At 32.3% G+C, this 20,935-nt stretch overlaps 1 protein-coding gene across 1 annotated transcript in view; it reads right to left on the bottom strand.

Annotated features, from left to right (window-relative positions):
• Positions 1–14,838, bottom strand: part of LOC117178288 (neurotrimin-like) — a 271,766-nt gene extending 256,928 nt beyond the window's left edge. Inside the window, exon 1 of the mRNA XM_033369653.1 lies at positions 14,710–14,838. Within this exon, the coding sequence (XP_033225544.1) occupies positions 14,710–14,827 (118 nt within the window). The 5' untranslated portion in view covers positions 14,828–14,838. The remainder of the gene's footprint in view (positions 1–14,709) is intronic.
• Between the last annotated feature and the right edge of the window lie 6,097 nt (positions 14,839–20,935).

Genomic DNA, 20,935 nt, shown 5'->3' with positions numbered 1-20,935 from the left:
AAATTGTCTACAATAATTTTTGAATAAATAAAAACTTTTTTCTGACTTGTTAGATAAGTCAGCCGACCTTTTTTTAATCCTTTATCTCTAAACGATTCGATTGATTTTTGCACTTTCCCTCCTCCCTAATGTTGCTTTATCACATAATATATCATCTATAGGATAACAGGGCTCCATAATACTATTTATTGTTATTTAAGTTAATCTAATAATTTTACTGCCTTCATTTGATTTTTCTAGACACAGTTTGCATTATGCTATCTTGCAGTCATTTTCTGGAAAATATTCCAACCACTCCTCCAAAACTTTTGCATCATGTCGCGTCCTTCTGGTTTCGAATTTTGTGCTTTCTACAGTTTTTTCTGGCTGAATTAACAGGTGTACAGTGTAAAAGTTGATTTTTTAATATATTCCAATACACAATTAAGTGTTCTTAAATAAGGAATATTAGAATCACCACAGATTTTACATAGAATATAATATGATAAATATTTAATAATATTATCTGCAACACTCTTTTGATAAATTAACAAAATATAAGTCCAAAAATCTAAAAAAATGACATATAATAGTTTTATATATTCCATTCTTAATCAAAAATATATTATTTTTGAAATCTTCCGATCAGTCCGATATCTGATTCCTCGTTTTCTTAATTCTATTTTTTGTGTTTTGCTGAGTTTACATTTTTTATTGACACTTTGAAAGATGACGTTTAACGAGCACATTAATCGGTTTTTCTAAAAATACGAAACGAGCAAAAACAAAATCTGGTTAAAAAATCTCGGGGTGAAATTCTAAACGATTTTATTCCAATATCGTAAATATTGCAATTTAAATCGAAAGCTGTGATTTAAATTTCTGAGGTATTCTAGTCATAAATAAAAACTGAATTTTTTTCTATTTGTTTTTAAAGAAGGTTCAACAGCAACTACGAATTTGACGATCACATTCTCATTGCGACACTCGCGTTTCGCGATCGATAATTATGTTATAGAGTCAGTTCTCTTTGAAAAAGAAAACCGTGTAGGTATGTTTTTCAATATAATGTTAACAAAAAAACAGAAATGTTTTTTTTTAATTACTAAATAAAGAGATTGTGCCTTAGGCTTTGATTTCGTTCCTTCAAACTTTAGTTTTAAGATAACTCTACTTGGATTGTTTTTCTAAAAAATGTATAACTTCTGTCGAATTGGAAAATTTTAGTAATTTAAAATTTAGTAATTATTTTTAAATGTTGTTGAAATTTACTAAAAATAACGCTTTAAAGTTAGGGATCTTTTAAAACCAAAATTGCATATTTTTTAGAATAATCTTTTTAAACTTTAGTCTAATTAAAAAAATTCACGAGAATGGGTTCAAAATATACTTATGATCTAGAAGAGATTTAGACTAATATTTCTTAATATATTAAAAAAATGTTTTCCATTTTTTGAAAACTTTGAATAAATCAATGTGTTGAAAAGCATACAACTTGTTTTATTTTTATTGAAATTAAAAATGTCACTAGAATTATTTTTAAGTCTTTTTGTCGTTTACAAGAAACTTTGACAAAAGTGTTTCAAATTTTGAAAAAGCTTTAACTTTCTTAATTTTGGTAAAATATAAAAAATTAACTAAGAAATTGTCTAAATATATTTGATATGAAGTGAAAAATTTGAATGAAATTTCCGAATTTATCATGAAAATATTTTTTTTAATTGTCCAAAATTTTTGAAAAGTTTATAACTCTTCTAATTTGCATTGAATATGATCATTTAATTTGGATAATTTGCAAGTATTCTATCCATCTGTAAGAAACTTCGACAAAAATGTCTAAAATTTAAAAAATGTCAAATTTCCAAAATGCTCCACATTCTGTAATTTTGGATGGAAATTTCGACTTAACGAACTTAACCTTCATTTTCGGACCCTTGAAAGGTGTATAAAAGGCTGACTCGATTAGGCAAAAACCAGAGGTAGAAAATTTGAATGATTACATTACACTTTCATGAATGAGAATGTAAAAATATTCTTTTATTTACTAGAGCCAAGATATCAAGCTGCATAAGGAACATTTTCTTATTATCTACGATTTCATGTTTGTCTTTTGAACTCACTTTTTATTTTAGGTGTGCCAACGTACCACCCTCGTCCCTACACTATTAATTTAAAAATAATAAATTTTAATAAAAATATTGCAAGGTTATGGAATCAAATTTAATAATTTTGAAACTTATTATAATTCTTCCCGTCAGCACAAAAATAAGTTCAACACCCCTAACGAATTTTATTTTAAATCTAAAAGAGGGCGTAGAATAACTTTCTCGATGCGAGAAGGTTGTTAGCCCTACTCTTCACGTTTTTGAAAAAAAAAACTTTGAAAGAAAGAAAGTTTTTAATACTTTTTCTTGTTAGTTTATTAGACGAATTTTCCATTTACGTCTACATTCAGCAGATTCCCTGTAATGAGCTAATAGTTCTGTAAAGACAAAAACAGATTTATGAAACTTCCATGTTACTGCATTTAATCCCACATTACTAGCGTTCTGAGCGATACTCACCGGATACCAAATCGTTCCAGATTATCAAACTCAATTTCTCGTTTTGCAAAGAGCTGCAGGTTATAAATGAAGTTAAGTTCCCTTTCAATTTACTGAATTGTACATCGTAAGTCCTGTCATCAATAAATTAAACTGATGTAATCACTATTTCCACATGAGAATGTGTGTTCATTATTATATTAGGCTTTTCATCTGAAGCATTATGTGACTATACATACATTAACAATAAAATAATTTGTATGGTGCTTAGTTTGTTAGCGAAAATTAGTCTATACATTCCGCTTTACCGAATCAAAGCAATGGATATTTTGGATTACCCATTACCAATCTGTTCGTTCGCATTTGAAGCTATAGTAGAATATCACAGTAAGGTTTCTAAATCCCAATGGTTAATCTCATGGAGGTTTGTAATAGAAGAAAATAAATTTTTAAGCATTTTTTATAAATTATTAGGGTTTCTCTTCAATTAAAATAATTATAGTATAATCGACAAGATATTTTTACAATAGGATCCAATTAAAGCTTTAGGACCTTATATAGATATGCATATATAAATATATATAAATATATATAAATATAAATATATATATATATGTGTGTGTGTGTGTGTGTGTGTGTGTGTGTGTGTGTGTGTGTAAAGCCCACTAAAGAATAGAGTATCAGACAAATCATAAATACTAACTTATCAAATTTTCTTTTGTCAAAATAAAGAAGTACATTATAATCTGGATTTAAATTCCGGTTATGGGCATTATTCTTAGCAGCTTTGAAGCTAATTCGTACCCTTACGAACGAAAAGGCGCACTGCGCCTTTTCACTTAGCTACTGGTATTTTAACGACCTGGACTCCCACTCTGAAACGGCCGTGGCAGCAATTCTCGGGACTTGTAAATCCGGCCTGGTTAAATCTAGTCTTTGTTGTATTGCCAAAATAGGACTCTAGTCCTAAAAAATGTCAATATGCGACCTACACGGAAAAGAGCTAGGCTTATTTTAAATCAAGCATTGACTCAAAATGGAGATGTTGTATTTGTTATCCAAAAAAGACCTAAATGAAGTATTTGAATTAAAAAGAAATCAATAAAGTTGTTTCGGCAATGGATCGAAGTGAAACCTAAAACATAATACACTGAAAATTGCACTTTAGAATTGTGATGTGTGCTGACAAAGATGTTTAAGGCCATGTGGCGAGAGGGTCACGTGACCAAACCAGGTCTTCGATTTTTCTTTCCCAACTTACGTCTAAACGAAATGAGGTATCACTCTGAAAGTTTTGAAAATGAAAGAAGAGGTAATAAAGTCCACGTCCCTGCTTTGTTCCGGTGGAAATTTTGAAAAAATTTTTTTTTTGAAGAAAATACCAGTGGAAGATTTCTTTCCCAACTTACGTCCACACGGAATCAGATATCGTGTTAAAAACTTGACACGATAAATAGAAGGCATGCAAGAATTTTTCTCTGGTCCTAAATAATTAGAATAGTGAAAAAAGTTTTTTTTTAATTACTATTTTGGAGAAATACCGACCGTGCTGTCGTCAAACCCTGCAAGCAATTTGCAATGTTGTAAATGGGCTAATTATGAGGTTTATATTTATCAAAGCGGGACAAAACAAGAAAAATCGCTCACGAACATTATGCACCAATAATGCAAAAACTAATGTTTGCACTTGAAATGCAAATAAACATATTTGGTCTGACATACGTATCAGTCTGGTATCAGCCGTGTCAAAGCAGCACTAGCGCAGCGAGTAGACAACTTTGAACTTCTAGGGGTCTGTGGGTAAAACAGATTGCATGATTACCGTCAGAGAAAGTTAAAAGCATAGACATAGGAAACAAGGGACCAGGCATGCCATTGCGGGGGTGATGCAATGAGGGGGGAGGTCCGCCACCTTTTGATGTCGCGCGACAAACATGGCAGAGCCCACATGTTTATATTTTCATGCACAGTTTGTCGGCAAAAATGTTCGTGCGCATAATCAAATGGCGCATCGTAAGATGGCGGCTCTCCCCACTCATGGAATTCTCCTCCCTCCCGTGGATTCAACCCCGCTCGCCAAGTTAGGATGGCATGCCAAGTCCCGTGTTTCCTATATCCATGGTTAAAAGTAAAACTTCTGCTGTAAAAACCTAAATATGTCCGTCGATAATCATTATTTGCATAAACAAACTTTTTTCTTTCTCCAACTCTTTGCAAGGCTACAAACGATCCTTTAATATTTATTAACATTTCCCGGAAAAAATTTCCGCGTTGTTTAAACTTTTATTTTTCAATATGGGTGAAAAAATATTGATCTTAGGACTAAGTTGATCAGGTGTTACACTCATCACATGGCCTTAATGGGACTATCTATTATGAATGCAACATAGGTTATATTTCCATAAAATTCAACTGTTTTTACGAAACCTTGCTTTTCACAGGAAAGAAGACGGTTATGTTTCTTAATGTACTAGAGAATAGGGATTCGTTTACATCTCGAACGGTCGTTTAATTACTTAACGTTATGTCCAAAAAGTATACCATTTTTTGACAAATAATGTATAAAATATTTAACATTCTCAATTACAAATTTATCTTTCCAGAAAAGGTCAAACACAGCTTTATTATTATTTTTGCTGTGACAAAAGTTTTGGAAAAACTTCAGTTCAGTTATTTTCCACAAGTATTCCGTACGAATATCAGAAAAGAGAGCTATTTGTACTAAAATTTAGGTACAAATAGTGGGATTTTCAAGGTATGAATAGATGCTGCACTCCCAAAGGGTATAAAATACACAAATAAATTAAAGTTGAAATAGGATTCGGGTATCATAAGCTACTAGAAAAGTTGCACTATCTTTATCCACATTTCTATATTTCCAAATTTATGCGCCAAAAAATTACTTCTGAAAGCGGACGACTTTTGAAGTTTTGGTACTTTAGCCCTACTTCAGAAGAAGGATAGATTTTTTTGGGGAAAATAGAAAAAGAAAAGTGTGACATTTTTATCAAACATTTTTATTCTAAAAATGTCATTGCTATACCTTAAACAAAATTGAGAAAAAAAAATTTAATGGAACTTTTTTAGTACTTCTTGCCCTGGTCGAATTCATTTCCAGTCGCACAGGCTATACATGTTTTAGTACCAGAATCCTTTTCGCAAAAATATGCTGTTTCTATAAATATTTTTGATGACACGTATTTCTTCGATTTTATAAAAAAAAATTGTTGACGACGTTGGTGTACTATTTGAAGAATGTATCGAAAAAAATGAAAGTGTTGTAATATCTAAAGCAATGCAGAAATTGGGCATTTTCTATCGGGCCCAGATAGATCATTCCATTCTCTCTTGAAATAAACCAGAAAATTTATAGGACTTTCAAAATTGACAAAATAGAGGCAGTTTTTGTGAGAATTTTCAAATCTATATTTCTTAAAAACCCTAGGGTTGTTTTTCTCTAAATTTTTTAAAGTTTGAAATAATATGTTGAATGTACACCAGAATCAAAGGTATTATTTACAAAAGCTTCTACAAGAATGTTTGTATCACTTTTTCTCTCTCTTGCGTTATTATTAAAATATTTTCTAAACTATGCATAAATTCTATTTGTTGTTGTCATAAATAATCAAGGAGATTGTAACTCAATAGGAAGAACATATTTTGTTGAGAATTTTTTTTCCTTAAAGTCTAAATAATCAAAGAAATTATACAATGTTTAGCATTTTTATATTATCTGATTTGTATAACAATATTGTTATTTAGCATCATTTTTCTCGATAGTAATATTTGCCAATCATGGCTAGGTGTCTGTGCCCTAAAGGTATTTTTTAATTTTATTATCTATTTAAATCTTTCACACGTCACGTAAATAAAAAATGTAAAATATGGATTAATTAATTGCATCGAATATCCAGCCTTTAAAGGAAAAAGTTTTTAGAAAAATGTGTTCGTTCGGTTAGTTCACATACTATTTGGTTATTGATGAAATCAGAAAATTGAATTTATTCATATTTTAGCGAATATTTCAATTATAACGCAAGATAAATAATTGTGGTCAGGACTTTTTTCGTAGAACTTTTTGTTTAGAAGTTTGTATAACACATGTCACCTAATCACCTCTTGAAAACAAAATATTTCTTGTGGAAACGATTTTGTGACTAGAGCCCGATGGGAAACGAAATCGGCCCTCAAAATGATTGTATTTGCCAACAATTTCGTAAATGTTTACTTCATAATTACGACTTGTCTAACTCATGAAACTTATAATTAAAATCTTATTGGGATTCTATTGCCACCTATTCTTACACGGATATTAGTTGGGCTTAGAAGTTCTTGTGAATGTTGAATTTCTCAGATCATTTATCGGTTGAAGTATTTACAAATTGTTAGGCTGCAAAATAAAGTTCAATTTCGGTTTAAAAATCTGCAGATTGCAGATAAGGTTCAATCTTATATAAAAAAAAATCTATATGAGGAAGCACAACAATTTAATGATCTATTTAAACCCTAGTGATTTGGAATCTCTTTAGTCCAAAGTCTAAATGACGTTATCGTTAGGTGTGAAAATCCAATTAGGAAGTCACTTTTCAGGCATGTAATGCGAAAGGTCGTTAAAGCTTTATAACTCAATTAACCATTTGTTTAATTTGAGCGTTGATACACCTAGACTACCAACATTGATAATTAAAACTGTTAGCAAAACTATCCATCAAATTAAATTATCAAGTTAGTCGCACATTTAGCGAGGAGAAGAGAAATTTTTAATTAAAACGATATGACATTATGGAAATAAAGTTCCATTCTAGTCTCTCTTCATTTCTCTCGAGCGTGATGAATTAATTTATAATTCCTTCAACATTTTTTTTTTAGTATGAACGAATTCAATATTTCTCAATCGGTCTGATTCACTACAATGAAACATTTTTCTATTATCGCGACTTTAACTTCTTCAGGAGCACGATTGACGTTTAGTCAGGAGCATAAATTATTGAATGAATAGCTTATAGCCGGGCAACACGAGAAATTCGTTCAATTGAATCTGGTGTAGACGCTTTGCTGTAAAGCGGATATCATGTGAGAAAGTGTACTTTCAGGGACTGCAGAGTCGATTCACTCTGAAACGCATCACACGTATACGAGTAGGGCCCTGTTTACAGTTGACAGTGAATCAAGGAGCACTATGCACTTACATTTTCCCGTTAAGTACACTATTGCCCTTTAGTATCTGGATAACCATTTTTAGCATTTGAAATTATTCAATTTTGAATTTTAATGTTTATCTATTCGGACTTCAAACATTTTTTGCTTTGTAAATTTGTCAAGAAACTATTGAAAAAATAATGCAACTAGTGATTTGAGAATAAGACCATATTTGAAATCATTGTATTATTTTTCTTCCAATTAACTCCTCTTAATGGGAGATAACAAAAGTCAATCATCTTTTTTTATTTTAATCAACGTAATGCACATTATGGCACATGGTTATTAAAGAAAATAAAAACTGGTTTATGGAAAATGGTTGTTTAGATTACTAAAAATGAGAGAAAGTTATTATTATTATTACACCGTTAAGCCATTTCCCTTTCGGGGTAGGCGTGACTCACTCGGTAGGGGAAAGGAGTAGTGTGTGGAAGGGAAAGAGAATTTTCAGATTGATCCAGAATTCTCGTGTTATTTGATTTAATAGCACGTTCGTTCCGTAACACTGCTCCGACCCAGGTTGCTGATCAATCCCTCTAGCAATCACCCCAAGCGAAGAACCTCATGAAGTCGTTATGTAAGGTTCCCCACTTGGGTCCATTAGTGGCCAAGGTCTTTTGTTTCAGGCGTCATTCAAAATACTGACACTCTTTTTATTAACTATTTGCCTCCATACTTTCCTGTCCTGGCATACTTCTCTAGCTTATTTTATGTCCATGCATCTTTTTTATGCAGGCTCTCGTGTTTCTGTGACTTCTTATGTCTCTTCTAACTAGAGTCTCATTCACACATTTTACCCATTATTTCCACGGTCTACCTCTGGGCACGCTGCCATTTACTTTACCTTGATACACTTCTTTCGTTAGACGTTCATTTGGCATTCTATCAACATATCCGAACCATCTTAGCCGATTTCTTTCCCATGTGTCTACTAGCGTCTCTTCTGCACCACATTCTTTTAGAATTATCTCGTTATTTACTTTGTCCATCAGAGTTTTCCCGCCTATTATGCACATAAAAAGTTGGTTTTAAGAAAAAGAAAAAAGTATATCAAATAGCACGGGTGTGCCAAAATCATTTGATTCAAGTTAACCTGAGTCTGAGTTGGGTTTCACTAAAAAAAAGCTTGATGTGCCTGTCAAACAAAGATATATGATTTAGCGCCTAAATTTTATGTTTTTTATTTTGATAAAATCAAATTGAGTTGATGAGTTTCGTGAGTGAATATGAATTTTTAAGTTAAGCTGAGTTTATCATTAATTGAAAGCTCAACTTATCTTAATTTAAAATAGAAGAAAATCTGCCTAATTTGAGCAAGTTCAAGTAAAAAAGTATACACACCACTGTCAGATAATAATTTAAAAATACAAGAACTTCCTCGTTCTTAACGTCGGCTTATTATTTAAAATAATTACTTACAACCTCTCGCAAACTTTACTTAAAAGATTTCTTGCCAGCATTCAGGCAGGATCAATACATAAGACAAGTGAGAATTCACATGAGGCAGAAGATCAAATAAATAAACTTCAGGTCCATAATGTGGTAGCATGAAATGAAGATTTACGGAAACTCGAAGAAAGAAATTCAGACAGGAAAAGATATAGACACATTGATATTCACATTGAGATTTATGGAGTACACGATTCCAACACCGATTGTACCAAACTTGGAAGCAAAGCTTCGATGTTGGGGGCAGAGAATTTAGTTCTATGGTTTCAAACTTTGAACCTCGTTTGCGCTGGCTATTGTTTCTCGCTGAGGTCAACAACTGTCCACGAAAAATGTCTTCCTGTTGTGTCTCCTAAATATTGCACTCTGTTTTCGATTGGCAGCAGAGAGACTAATATAAGTAATATTGTGTTTGTTATGAACAGCACTCAAGCTTGAATCGTTAAATTTCGATTTGGGGTATGAAATTATTATTAGAATTGCCTCTTGCATATAAATTTAGACCTTTCCAGTGTTTGTGGATTTATATCTTACTCTTCTGTGAGTACTATGTTTTCAACAATATAACATTGGGAAAAGAAATTATTCATGAGCAACTATATATTCAAAGGTTGGCGTCAAATTATCTTCATTGAGATATGCTCAGTTGCGTAATAAAAATCTACCTGCAAAGGTACATTTTCTTTGATCATTTCTGTGTTCGAAATACAATACTTCAAGAAGAAATAATTTTCATTTGACTAAAGACGACGACTCTTCAAGACTGTCATTAAATGTGATATTATACGCTTGTGCACAGGCAGTATATATAAAAAAATAACAAAGAAAATAGTTTTTGTATAGAAGAAACGTAGACTGTATTATATATAGATTCTATACTTCAATTAAACGTGTGCGTTTTTAATTAAGGATCTCATGAATGTTTGCAGTCGCTAAAATATAAATGATGCACATAAGTGCTTTATTTGACATATTTTGAGACATAGAAAAAAATTTACTTTCATGTTACTGAAAGTATGCGTAATTTTTTACTGTTAAATAACCCTTCGATATAACATTTGTAGTGCTTGCAGAAATCTAGGCACCTAATCAATATAATTTAACAACAATAAATTATTTCAAAAACAATTTTTTCTAATTTTTCATCTTCGTTATTCTAAAAAAGACTTTTATTTTCTGCATACAATTCAACTCGCACTTTAGAAAAATGAATACTGCCATACAATTGTAAAGTAAGAGTGAAAAAATAAAAGCAAGTTGGTGAAAAAGCTAGAGCACCGTTATGTTAATTACCTAGGAATTGCACGGAACAGTACTTTCTTTGAGTACACTCTAAACTGCACTAAGGATGAGTGTTGACATCATATCCCACAATTGCTGAACCCTTGTTAAAAAATTAATTGAACTAGAGTCTCAATGAAATGGTCGTATTTGTAGGATTTTAAGATCCAAGTAGAACAACAAAAAGTTCTAGATGCTTTTTTCCTTTCCTCAGATGAAAAAAATATCAATGGTGAGAAGGAACTTAAATTTCTACATTAAAAGAAATTGACGAGGTGAGTGTGCAACTGTATAATGGTAATGATTATATTCGGAGATATATGTATCAGAACCTCGTTTTTTCTACTTACATTTTCTTTAACCAAATCCGATGGGAAATATTTGTACGTGTTCAGTGAGGATTTAAGGAAAAAGAGATATTTTCTCTCATAGTTTATTATAGTTTGAAAACCTACGTATCTGTGTGATATAAAACTCGACTGGAATTATATTTTTCAAATAATAAATATTTGGTACTGTATAATAATAGTATTTCAGCTGTGTCTTCATTTTTGCGCTCATAAGTCTTTTTCTTTTAATTTACATTTAAATCATTTAATTAAACCAAGTTATAGTATGAGTCTTTAAGGCTGATTCCCATAAAAAATTAACAATTTTGATATAGATATTCTCGAAAACAGAAAAAATGTTAACCACTTAAAATGATGTTTTTGAATAAAGAGTAATCCAACAGAGTATTTAACTATAAAACTAAAAGATCCAGGAAAGTATTTGAGAAGGATATGAATTTTACATGTTACTAGAAGTTGTGTAACATAACGTGCAACAATGATAAAACAAAAGAAATCTTTCATAAATATATGCAAAATAGGGGAAAATGACTATTTTCATCATTTGTTTTATTTTGCCTTTAACGTGTTAAGACATTCTCTGAATTATATAGTATGATTAACTAGTATATAGCGTTACCGGAGATTTGATAAAAATTATTACTGAAAGACAATGATGATTATTTTTTATTATTTAAATCACACGTTCAGAAATTGATTTTTAACCAAACTTATATATTTGTAAGTAAAAAATAAAGAATTTTAGTCTGCATTATAAATATTTTTAATTCTTACATTATGTATGAAAGGCGTAAAGAAGGCATAAAACAGTACCATTTGATACACACGATACTTGTTTTCTACATTCCTGGAAAACAAGCATTTAAAGCAGATAGAGGATGTTTGGTGTACTTGACTATGTTAGGTTCTAAGTGGAAGAAAGAAATTGCGTACTTAGCAGAAGGTGGACTATGGAGTTCAGCGATTCAACTTTTTTTAAAGCTAAATATAATTTCATCTGTATTTTAACTTGCGTGGTGCAGTATGTGTAACAGACATAAAGTTTTATGTGAAGGGCGTAAAGTTTCATGTAGCGGGCGTCAATTTTCATGTCGACCCATTGGCGAAGTGCACATGTGCAAACTTCACTAGGACAAAAGGGCCACAATACGGCTGCTTTGCATTCAAGCAATGGCGCGTTTTCAATCGGGCTTGGGCAAAAAATTATTTTCGAGTTTTATCCTAAAATTTCGAAATTGACATCTCTAAGATATTGTACTCAACTCATGACTTTAATATTTTAAAAATCAAAATAAATTATATCTGTGAATCTCAAATATTAAGAAAATTCTGTTATTATTAATCAGGAATTTTCCCTTTTTAATTTGTAGTTTAGGACAGGTGGTGTGGCAGGATGTTTTTTATACATTTATATTTATTATTCCTAAACACATTCTGGACAAAGATTAAGTTTTATAAATTAATTGTGCTTTGTTTACTCTGCAGATTATTTTTTATTCAGAAAGAGAATACCATCGATAATTATAAATGTCTCTTAGTACCAAAGATAAATACAACATATTTTGAAAACTTTTGAAACACCACTTAATTGTTAGTTCAAAATAAAGTAAAAGCCAATACTATATAATAAATATACTCTATTAAATTATACGTTATCAGATAAGATTTTTAATTGGCCTGCATATAATATTATAATATCTGATAATAAATTCTTGATATTAAGTATTCTCTAAGAGTTCAGTAAATATAATAAAAATAAATTAAAGGAAATATTTATATAAATTATATTATGAATTATCACTGATAACTGTATTTGAAATTGGTACCAGATTTGTGTCCTTCAAAATCAAATTACAACATAAGGAGTTTCTGCTCGTGTTCACCAGTACTTGTCAAGGCAAAAGTTAATGCGTTAGTAATCCCTTTCAACACCCGAAGTTAATTTCATTTGTGGTGTGCCGTAACGCGTGAACGCGAGAGGAATTTCCAAGCGGGTGTAGCTAGTTCAGATTCCAACTGCGGAACTGTTTATTAGCATCTGTCAGAAACTGTCCTTGAGTCAAACTTTCTATGGAAAGATTCCTCAAACTTAATACTATGATTGCTTTCAACTTCTTTAATAAACTTATGCAAACTAGGCGTCGGTGAAGACACGTGAGATAGAAATTGGCGAATAGAGTTTTAGATATCAGTAGAGTTTATCACATCGTTAGTCTATCTTTCTGGGGGCATCAAAGTTTTCAAATATTCTCTTAAATATATTAAGCACAGAAACGTTTATACAATCTTGGTGGAGAAGTACTTTTGAAAGTATTCTTCTATTAAAGTCATTTTTAAATATGTAATTATCAGTTTCATTATCCTATAATGATATTAAACCATAATTTGTATTTGCTTATGAAGTAAATCTATATTGTGTTCAACTCAAGAAAGTCCGTGATAATTTATGTGCTCTGCCATAATAATTTTATTTTGCAAAGTGGCAAACACAAGTTCTAGTTTATGGGTCTCAAGCGACCCGTGGCTAACAGTATAAGCATGCTAACTTTTCGTGGTGTGTAACACGTGCTCTCGCTATGGTAGAGTATCAAAGCTCTGCTTGAAGTGGCTCAACTGAAATACACCTTGCAAATATTGTGAAACTTGGAGCGAAAAGAGTGCAACGAACTTTCGAAATTTAATCGGCATTTACACATAAGAATCTCACAAAATCACGAAGAAATGCTTTTTCTTAGATAGGTACGCCAGGTGGTAACAAGGACAGGTCACTTGGGATCTTTTTTCACTTGTTTACTTCTTTCGCCGAAGGAAACATTTTAACCAAAAAACTATCAAGACCTGTCTGACCCAATTCATCTTCTTAAGTGGCAAGTTCTTCAAGCGCTCAGAAAAATACTCCGAAAAAATAGATCAGTTTTATGAAACTAGTTTTTTTTCTTTAATTGAAGTAAGAACCAATTATAAGTTTTGTTTTAGTATCAGTATAAATTCAAAAAATGTAATAAAATTCTCAAGACAGTTATATCCTGATGGCTGAATAAACTATGAGACGAAAGATATTATATTCATAGGGGTGGATGAAATATTTTGTGAAATAAATGTCTTTGTTAATTGAGGTGAAAGCTTGAATTCTGTCTACTTAGTTAGCCTCTGCTATCAAGGGAGTGTCATTAATCTTTCCTCAATGCAATAGAGAAAACAAAGAAAGTATCACACATTTATTTTCTCTGTGATGTAGGGTTCACTCAAATATATTAAAATGAAAAAGTACTATACATGTGAAATATCATTCAAGATATAAAATATAATGTGAAATTTTATTTCACGATTTACTGCCGCCTAAAAGTACTGTCATTTATAAGCTTCTTTATTTTAAATGGAATCAGTTTTAATATTTTCGACACCTAAATAATGAATGGTAATATAACGGTAAGTACTAATATAAATTTATTTATAGCGGTTCATATTTAATTCACATTACGCAGAAAGTAATGAAATGGTAAATAAACTTCAGATTTGAAATAATTGTAACAATTGAAATACATAAATCTTTATGCACTTTTTAATTTGAGCTCAAAATAAAAAGAAAAGAGTTTATTGATATAGAGTATGTTATATAAAGTAAAAAAAATGTTTTTTATTTTGAAAAGGTCCTTAAAGTCAAATTCTCTTCTTCGCCCCTGCTTACTTGATCTTCCAAAATTCAAAGTTTCACAAAATTTTTTAATCACTTGTACCAGAATGTTAATCGGGCTTGAAGGACGTTTTTTATAACCTTTGACTTTGCTTAAAGAATTGTGTAGAACTGACCTCTTGTCATAAAAAATATATTCGTAGAGAAACATGTTCTTATCCAAATAATTTTTTAAAGCACAAACACACACACACACAAATTTGTTTTCACTCACCAAAAGTTGGAGGTGTTTGGGTGCGCACGAGAGCGATGTAAACAAGAAAGAAGAAAAGTCGACAAGAAACCTTCGCCTCTCGGTGGCGGTTAGATCGCGAAACACGTTCACTGATCATCGCGGAGCTGAAGGACGAGAGGACTCAACACGTCCCGGCATCCCGACTGAGGGATCGCACTGAGGGATGCCGCGATCAGCATCACACAATTCCACCCCTTTTGTCCTTGGCGCGCTACTCCTAGGCGCAGACGCTTTCCCTTTCCACCCCTCGTATCACATTCGTTTTCCTCTTCATCCTCTTCATCCATTCCATTCTGCCCCTTTCAAAACCCTTCCACTCATCGCGCACTCTTTCTTTCTCTCACAGATCTCTTATCCATTCGTCCACCTTTTCTTCACCCTACCTTCTCGATTACCGTATATATTCCTCTTGGTGCTAGTAATTCCTCTCACTTATCTCTTATCAATAGGGCGACATTAATTATCACTCTCGGGATGCACCTGTGGAACGCCCCATCCGCGCAATCTTTTGGTGCATTCCGAAGCTTGTTAACTTATCGTCGCCGCGAGAGAATGAACAAAGAAAAGTTGAGATCAATTTCCAAAACAGGAGCGTTGATCTCCAGATCTAAATTTATGGATAACGGAGCATCTGTTTTATTGAAAGAAATTATTCTGAAAAATATTACTTTTCAATTGTTTATTTAAAAGAAAGAACGTGTTTTTACTTAAGGGGTTAGTCTACTTTGGACGCTCGAAAAATTGCTATTTTCGCGATTTAAAAAAAAATTTATAATAGATATTTATATAAACTTATTGGGTTTGATAAATCAAGTCGTCAAATTTATGAAGAAAATTTTTCCATTCATTTTTATTAATATTTAAATACAAAAACTGCAGTTGAACGTAACGCCGAAAAAATGGATAGGTTAGGTAGCTCCATCAGAACTCAAGAACGTCTTGACCAAAACGAAAAAATCAAAGTGCTGTGGAATCAGTATGACACCAGCTACGAAATGACACTTGGGTGTAAAGTATTGACGAAAAATAAAAAAAAAAGCGATGCAGCTAGACATTGAAAACGTTGTTTTGAGAAAAACGTGTTTAAAGTTTTTTAAAGTGATTAAAAGGCAGGTGAATAAAGGCAGGGGATCAATAGGCAGAAACTTCGAGCACGCTATACTCACAGGTAGACGGAATAAGGCAGCGATGTTCAGGTCAAACAAAAATATGCCCGCCGGGCGTCCACATTCTCATTGCGCGCCGGGCGTACAGCGCTTCGCGCCAAGTTTGAGCGCGCCTAGAGGGCGAGGGTACGCCCTCGCGCTTCGCTCTAGTTTTTATACGTGTCATGTGTAAAAAATGAAAACCGCTAAAAAAGGGCCTTACAGAAAAAACAATATTAATAATAATAAATAAATAATAAGTAATAATAATTATAGTAATAAATAAAAATAGTAATATAACTTCAGTAATAATAGTAATAGTAATAAATATAGTAATAAATAATAATAATGTGCTAATTCCCTATCATGCATTTAACTACAACTCCATCCGTCGATAATATGGTAAACGCCAGGATTTATCCAATATGTATAATCAGGCAGACTGCTCTTATCAAGATCACATGATTGCATTAAAAAAGTGCGTCTGTGCAAATATCTTTGGTCTGTGACTAAAAATATATACCGGGACAGCCCCGCGCAACTCTAACAAAAATGCCTTCGACATATTTAGCTTTAACCATCTTAAGCGTGACACATCAATTTAAAATAATATAATAATCATATGATTAAAAATGAAAACGGCTGGCGTCAATATTAAAATTAGTTTGTTATAAAAAGGAAGGTTCAATATTTACGGCAATATTATACGGGTGGCAAAACAAGTGTAAGGTTGAATGGGAAACTGAGTGACTGTTTCGCTATTATGCAAGGTGTTACAAGTTAGCGTTATGTCTTCATGGCTCTAAGAAGATGCAGATCTCAAAACAGTAAGAGTACGTGGGCTAGCCTTCGCAGATGATAAGGATCAATCGAAGACTTGCAAAGAAATTTGAACAAACATTTATCAAATGCAGCTAAAATGGTAATACATAATTCTATATTTGTACCGACTGTACTATTCGGTAGCGCGACATGGACTTATCAAGAAGAAGATAAGAGTAACACTAACGCAATTGACATGAGATTCATGCACATAATAAGCGCGAAATCCCTAATGGACAAAGTAAGTAACGAGATAATTCTAAAAGAATGTGGTGCAGAAGAGACGCTAGTAGACACATGGGAAAGAAATCGGTTAAGATATGGTTCGGGCATGTTGAGAGAAGTCCAAATGAACGACTAACGAAATAAATGTATCATGCAAAGTAAATGGCAGTGTGGCCACAAGCAGACCATTGAAAAAGTGGTTAGAATGTGTGTATGATATCCTAAATAGAAGAGACATAAGAAGCCACAGAAACGCGAGAGTTGCATAAAAAAATGCATGGACGTGAAGAAAGCTAGAGAAGTATGTCAGGACAGAAAAGTATGGCGACAAATAGTTAATAAAATTAGTGCCAGTCACGAAGGAATAATAAGGAGACCCAACTGCCAGTGGGAAGCCATCTGAAACTGGCAATAGAAACATTACCGTAAGTGATACGCACATTACAGGAAGATCTTAGATTTGAGTGCGCAGGTGCGCAGTTGTCCTCTTCCTATACATGGAAAAGTGTGCGAGTGAAAAAGTTTGTCAAATTGACATAAGTTAGAGGTTGTGTTCTTTTGTTGATCATCATACGAAAGATACACAAAATAAATATATAAACAGTATTTTCGGTACTTGCTGGAAAAATGTGTTAACAGATTTTGAGAAGGAAACGTATAGGTAAATACCTTTTAAATTTGTAATATAATAAATAGGCTAAAGATTCTTAAGGCTCAATGACAGTGAGGTAAAACAATCAAATATATTAGACTTTTATTGTACTTACAGTGAAGTCTTTAAAAGAAACGAAGTGTATTTGCCTTCTTCGGCGTGTAACTTCGTCTACAACTCGGAACTTGACACCTCGTGGCTTAGAACACATTTCTGACACTTGCATCAAAACAAACAAACAGAACCTCCAAACTTACGTCAATTTGACAAACTTTCTCACTCGCACACTTTTCCATGTGTAGGAAGAGGACAACTGTGCACCTGCGCACTCAAATATAAGATCTTCCTGTAATGTGCGTATCACTTACGGTAATGTTTCTATTGCCAAGTAAGGGAACGGAGTTAAGTCTCCTTATTATTCCTTCGTGGTGCCAGTAGAGTGAATGACGCCTAAAACAAAAGACCTCACGTGGCAGCTTTGTGAGGCTCTTTACTTGGGGTGATTGCTAGCGCAATTAATCTGCAACCTGGGTCGGAGCACTGTTGCGGAACGAACGTATTATTTAAATAAATAAAAAGAGAATTCTAGATCTATCTAAACATTCTATAACACCTTCCTCACATTACTCCCTTCCCCACCGAGTGAGTAACGCCTTTAAAAACAGAGTAAATATGTTAAAGTGTATTCAATCGCAATAAAACCATTGGCGGTGAGAAGGGGGGGCGTTTTATAGAGGGCAGGAGGGGAAAATATTCAATACAAGTTTGACAAAATATTGCTTGTCTCCAGAAACACGTTGGTATACAAAGTTTTGAGTAAACTTGATATATCGAAGTTTGTCAAAATATGAATATACACTAAAATGGGTCAAAAATAAAAAATTTTGGAATTTGAAATGATCATTCCGCAAAAGGGTTACCAGCGTTCAGAAAAAATGTTGAGAAATATCTCGTTCACAGAATTTTTAAATTTTCATGAATTTCAATTTTTCCTAACATTTCTACAGGTCAAATAAGTTTTTTGAATTTCGATTCCTGAATTTAAACGATTTTTTCACCCTGGTGTATTAAAAATATTGGCTAAAAGTAAGGGTGAATTAGATAGAATACATAAAGCATATACATAATATCTTATTTTTATTAATACTTGATTTATTTAATATTGAATATTCAATAGTTAAAGTTATATTTTATTTTATATTTTATTTTAATATCAATTCCAAATTAATTACACGTTTTTACGATCCCAATATGCCTACTTTTCCGCCTAGTAATGTTTTTCAGTACCAAAATTTTTTATTTTTAAACCATTCTAATACACACATGCTCACATAGCAAGTCATATAAAAGCTTTAGTTGACCTCTTTACATGTATTGCTGAATCATTTATAACAAGATATTAGGATGATTAGTTAAAAGAGATTCTAAATTTCAAGATTGTTATTGGATACAATTTTATTGTTTAGATTGTGACAGTAGCTACACACACCAAATTAATTTTGATTACTATAGACATATTTTTTTCATATAATTTGCTTATTTTTCCTATTTCGTTGTTTATTTTCGGCATCACCATTTATTCCAAGATTCAATTTATATCAGGTTGGTTCTAATTTTTATGAAGTAATTGTCAGGAACCTTGAAAAATCTAAATTATGACCCTATATCCTTCTTTTCGAAGATCAAAACGAAAATACATCAAGCCTACCTAATTAAAATTTTTTAGCATAAAACCGTAATTTAAAACCAGATCTTGGTAAAAATGTTTTTACTTTATTTCTTCAATTTATAAAGAAACGTATGATTATCACGTATCAATATTTAGACTGCAGCAGCCCTGATATTCTATACGATAAATAAACGATAAAGCAAACAAGGGACCCTAAATGGCTGCTTTTTTATTTTATGATTCTTAAAATATAGTTTTGTATGCCAGGATAAAGTGCCTTCTATACAAAGTGCTCAACGTGCTCATAAACTGAAGATTTACATAAACCACAGAAAGATGCACATAATACTTTGCAGGAGCTGTTTTTATATTTTCATGAAAATGAAAGTCCATATTTATATTGAGGAAATTTAAAAACCACGTAAGATTTTTAGCCGTGTCTAGGCTTAACGAAATTCGGTGAGGGTTAGAACAAATATTTTTGATATTCTCTCTCCGGGCAGCTAGAAACGGGTGGACTGCCGAGTAAAAATCCTTCGACTTGGTTTCGACTTGAATTGACCCCAATCAAGACATGCTGAAGCCGAAAAGTTTGACTTGAGCATGTCTCAGTTTTAAGACAGAGCCAGACTCCAATTTACCTTGAAGGAATATAGTCAAATTTTTAAGACTCCAAGACAAGGAATTTATAAACTTGAGTGTATACCTGACATAACAAAAAGGGTCATTCTGACTGTCATAAGCACTAATCTTTGTTAATGATTAAACAATCTTGTATATTTTTATACAATATATGTATATATATTTAATCAATCTATTTACGGCTTTTCATTTATATCATACTTGTTTGGTGAGGATACCGAAAATGTTGTTTGTTTTTACGTATTTCTAACGGCTTAGGAGACCCTTCTAGAAAGTTAAAATTTAAATTTTTTGAAGACAATGTTTAAGTCTTGCGACAAGGAAACTTCATCTTAGCCACAAATTGATGTCTTGGAGTCGAACTTAAGTCAAACTCAAGTCAACCTCAAGTCGAAGCAATTTTATTCGGGCTCGACTCAACTAATGGCGAGGAGCATAGCACAAATATTTTCAGTGAGCTTTGAAGATTCATTGATACTCGACATGTGTAATTCAATACTAGGTAAAAAAACACATTCACGTATCATCACACGTTTGGTCGTCAGCGTTATTAATAAACGTCGAATGTTCTACGTCATTTCTCACGCACCGTGAAATCTCGTGCAGCGTTCGTTTGTGCGATCCAACAATTATTGTTCCCCCCCCCCCCCCCAATATCGTCAGTATTGTCTGTCCCAACGAAAAATATTCTTAATTTTCGTTTATAAAAATGCAGTGAATTGAAAAACAGTTGATGTACCCTAAAAGGATTTTTTTTAAGAATAAGAATATTAAAATTGAAATCCTTCTTTCAACACCAACAGGAAACTTTAGATTTGAATAAGAGCCTTAAGGTGAAACGGTAATTTCCTCCAAATAGTTTCAGCAAAACCACTCGCAAAATAATGCATTAATTCAAATTTTGTTTTTTGCACTGTTAAAAGTATATCGAACTCTATGGCGGGCTTCTCTTCAAAATTAATTTTTTTAACATTTTTAAAAATTTTTATTAACAAAATCTGAGATTATCGCATCCCGAAAATTTTGGATGTTAAAAATGGGAGAAACCCG

Source organism: Belonocnema kinseyi, chromosome 8, assembly GCF_010883055.1.
Source record: "Belonocnema kinseyi isolate 2016_QV_RU_SX_M_011 chromosome 8, B_treatae_v1, whole genome shotgun sequence".
NCBI classification, from domain to species: domain Eukaryota; kingdom Metazoa; phylum Arthropoda; class Insecta; order Hymenoptera; family Cynipidae; genus Belonocnema; species Belonocnema kinseyi.
Note: the sequence above shows the minus strand (reverse complement) of the source record. Positions and strands in the feature narration are given on the sequence as shown.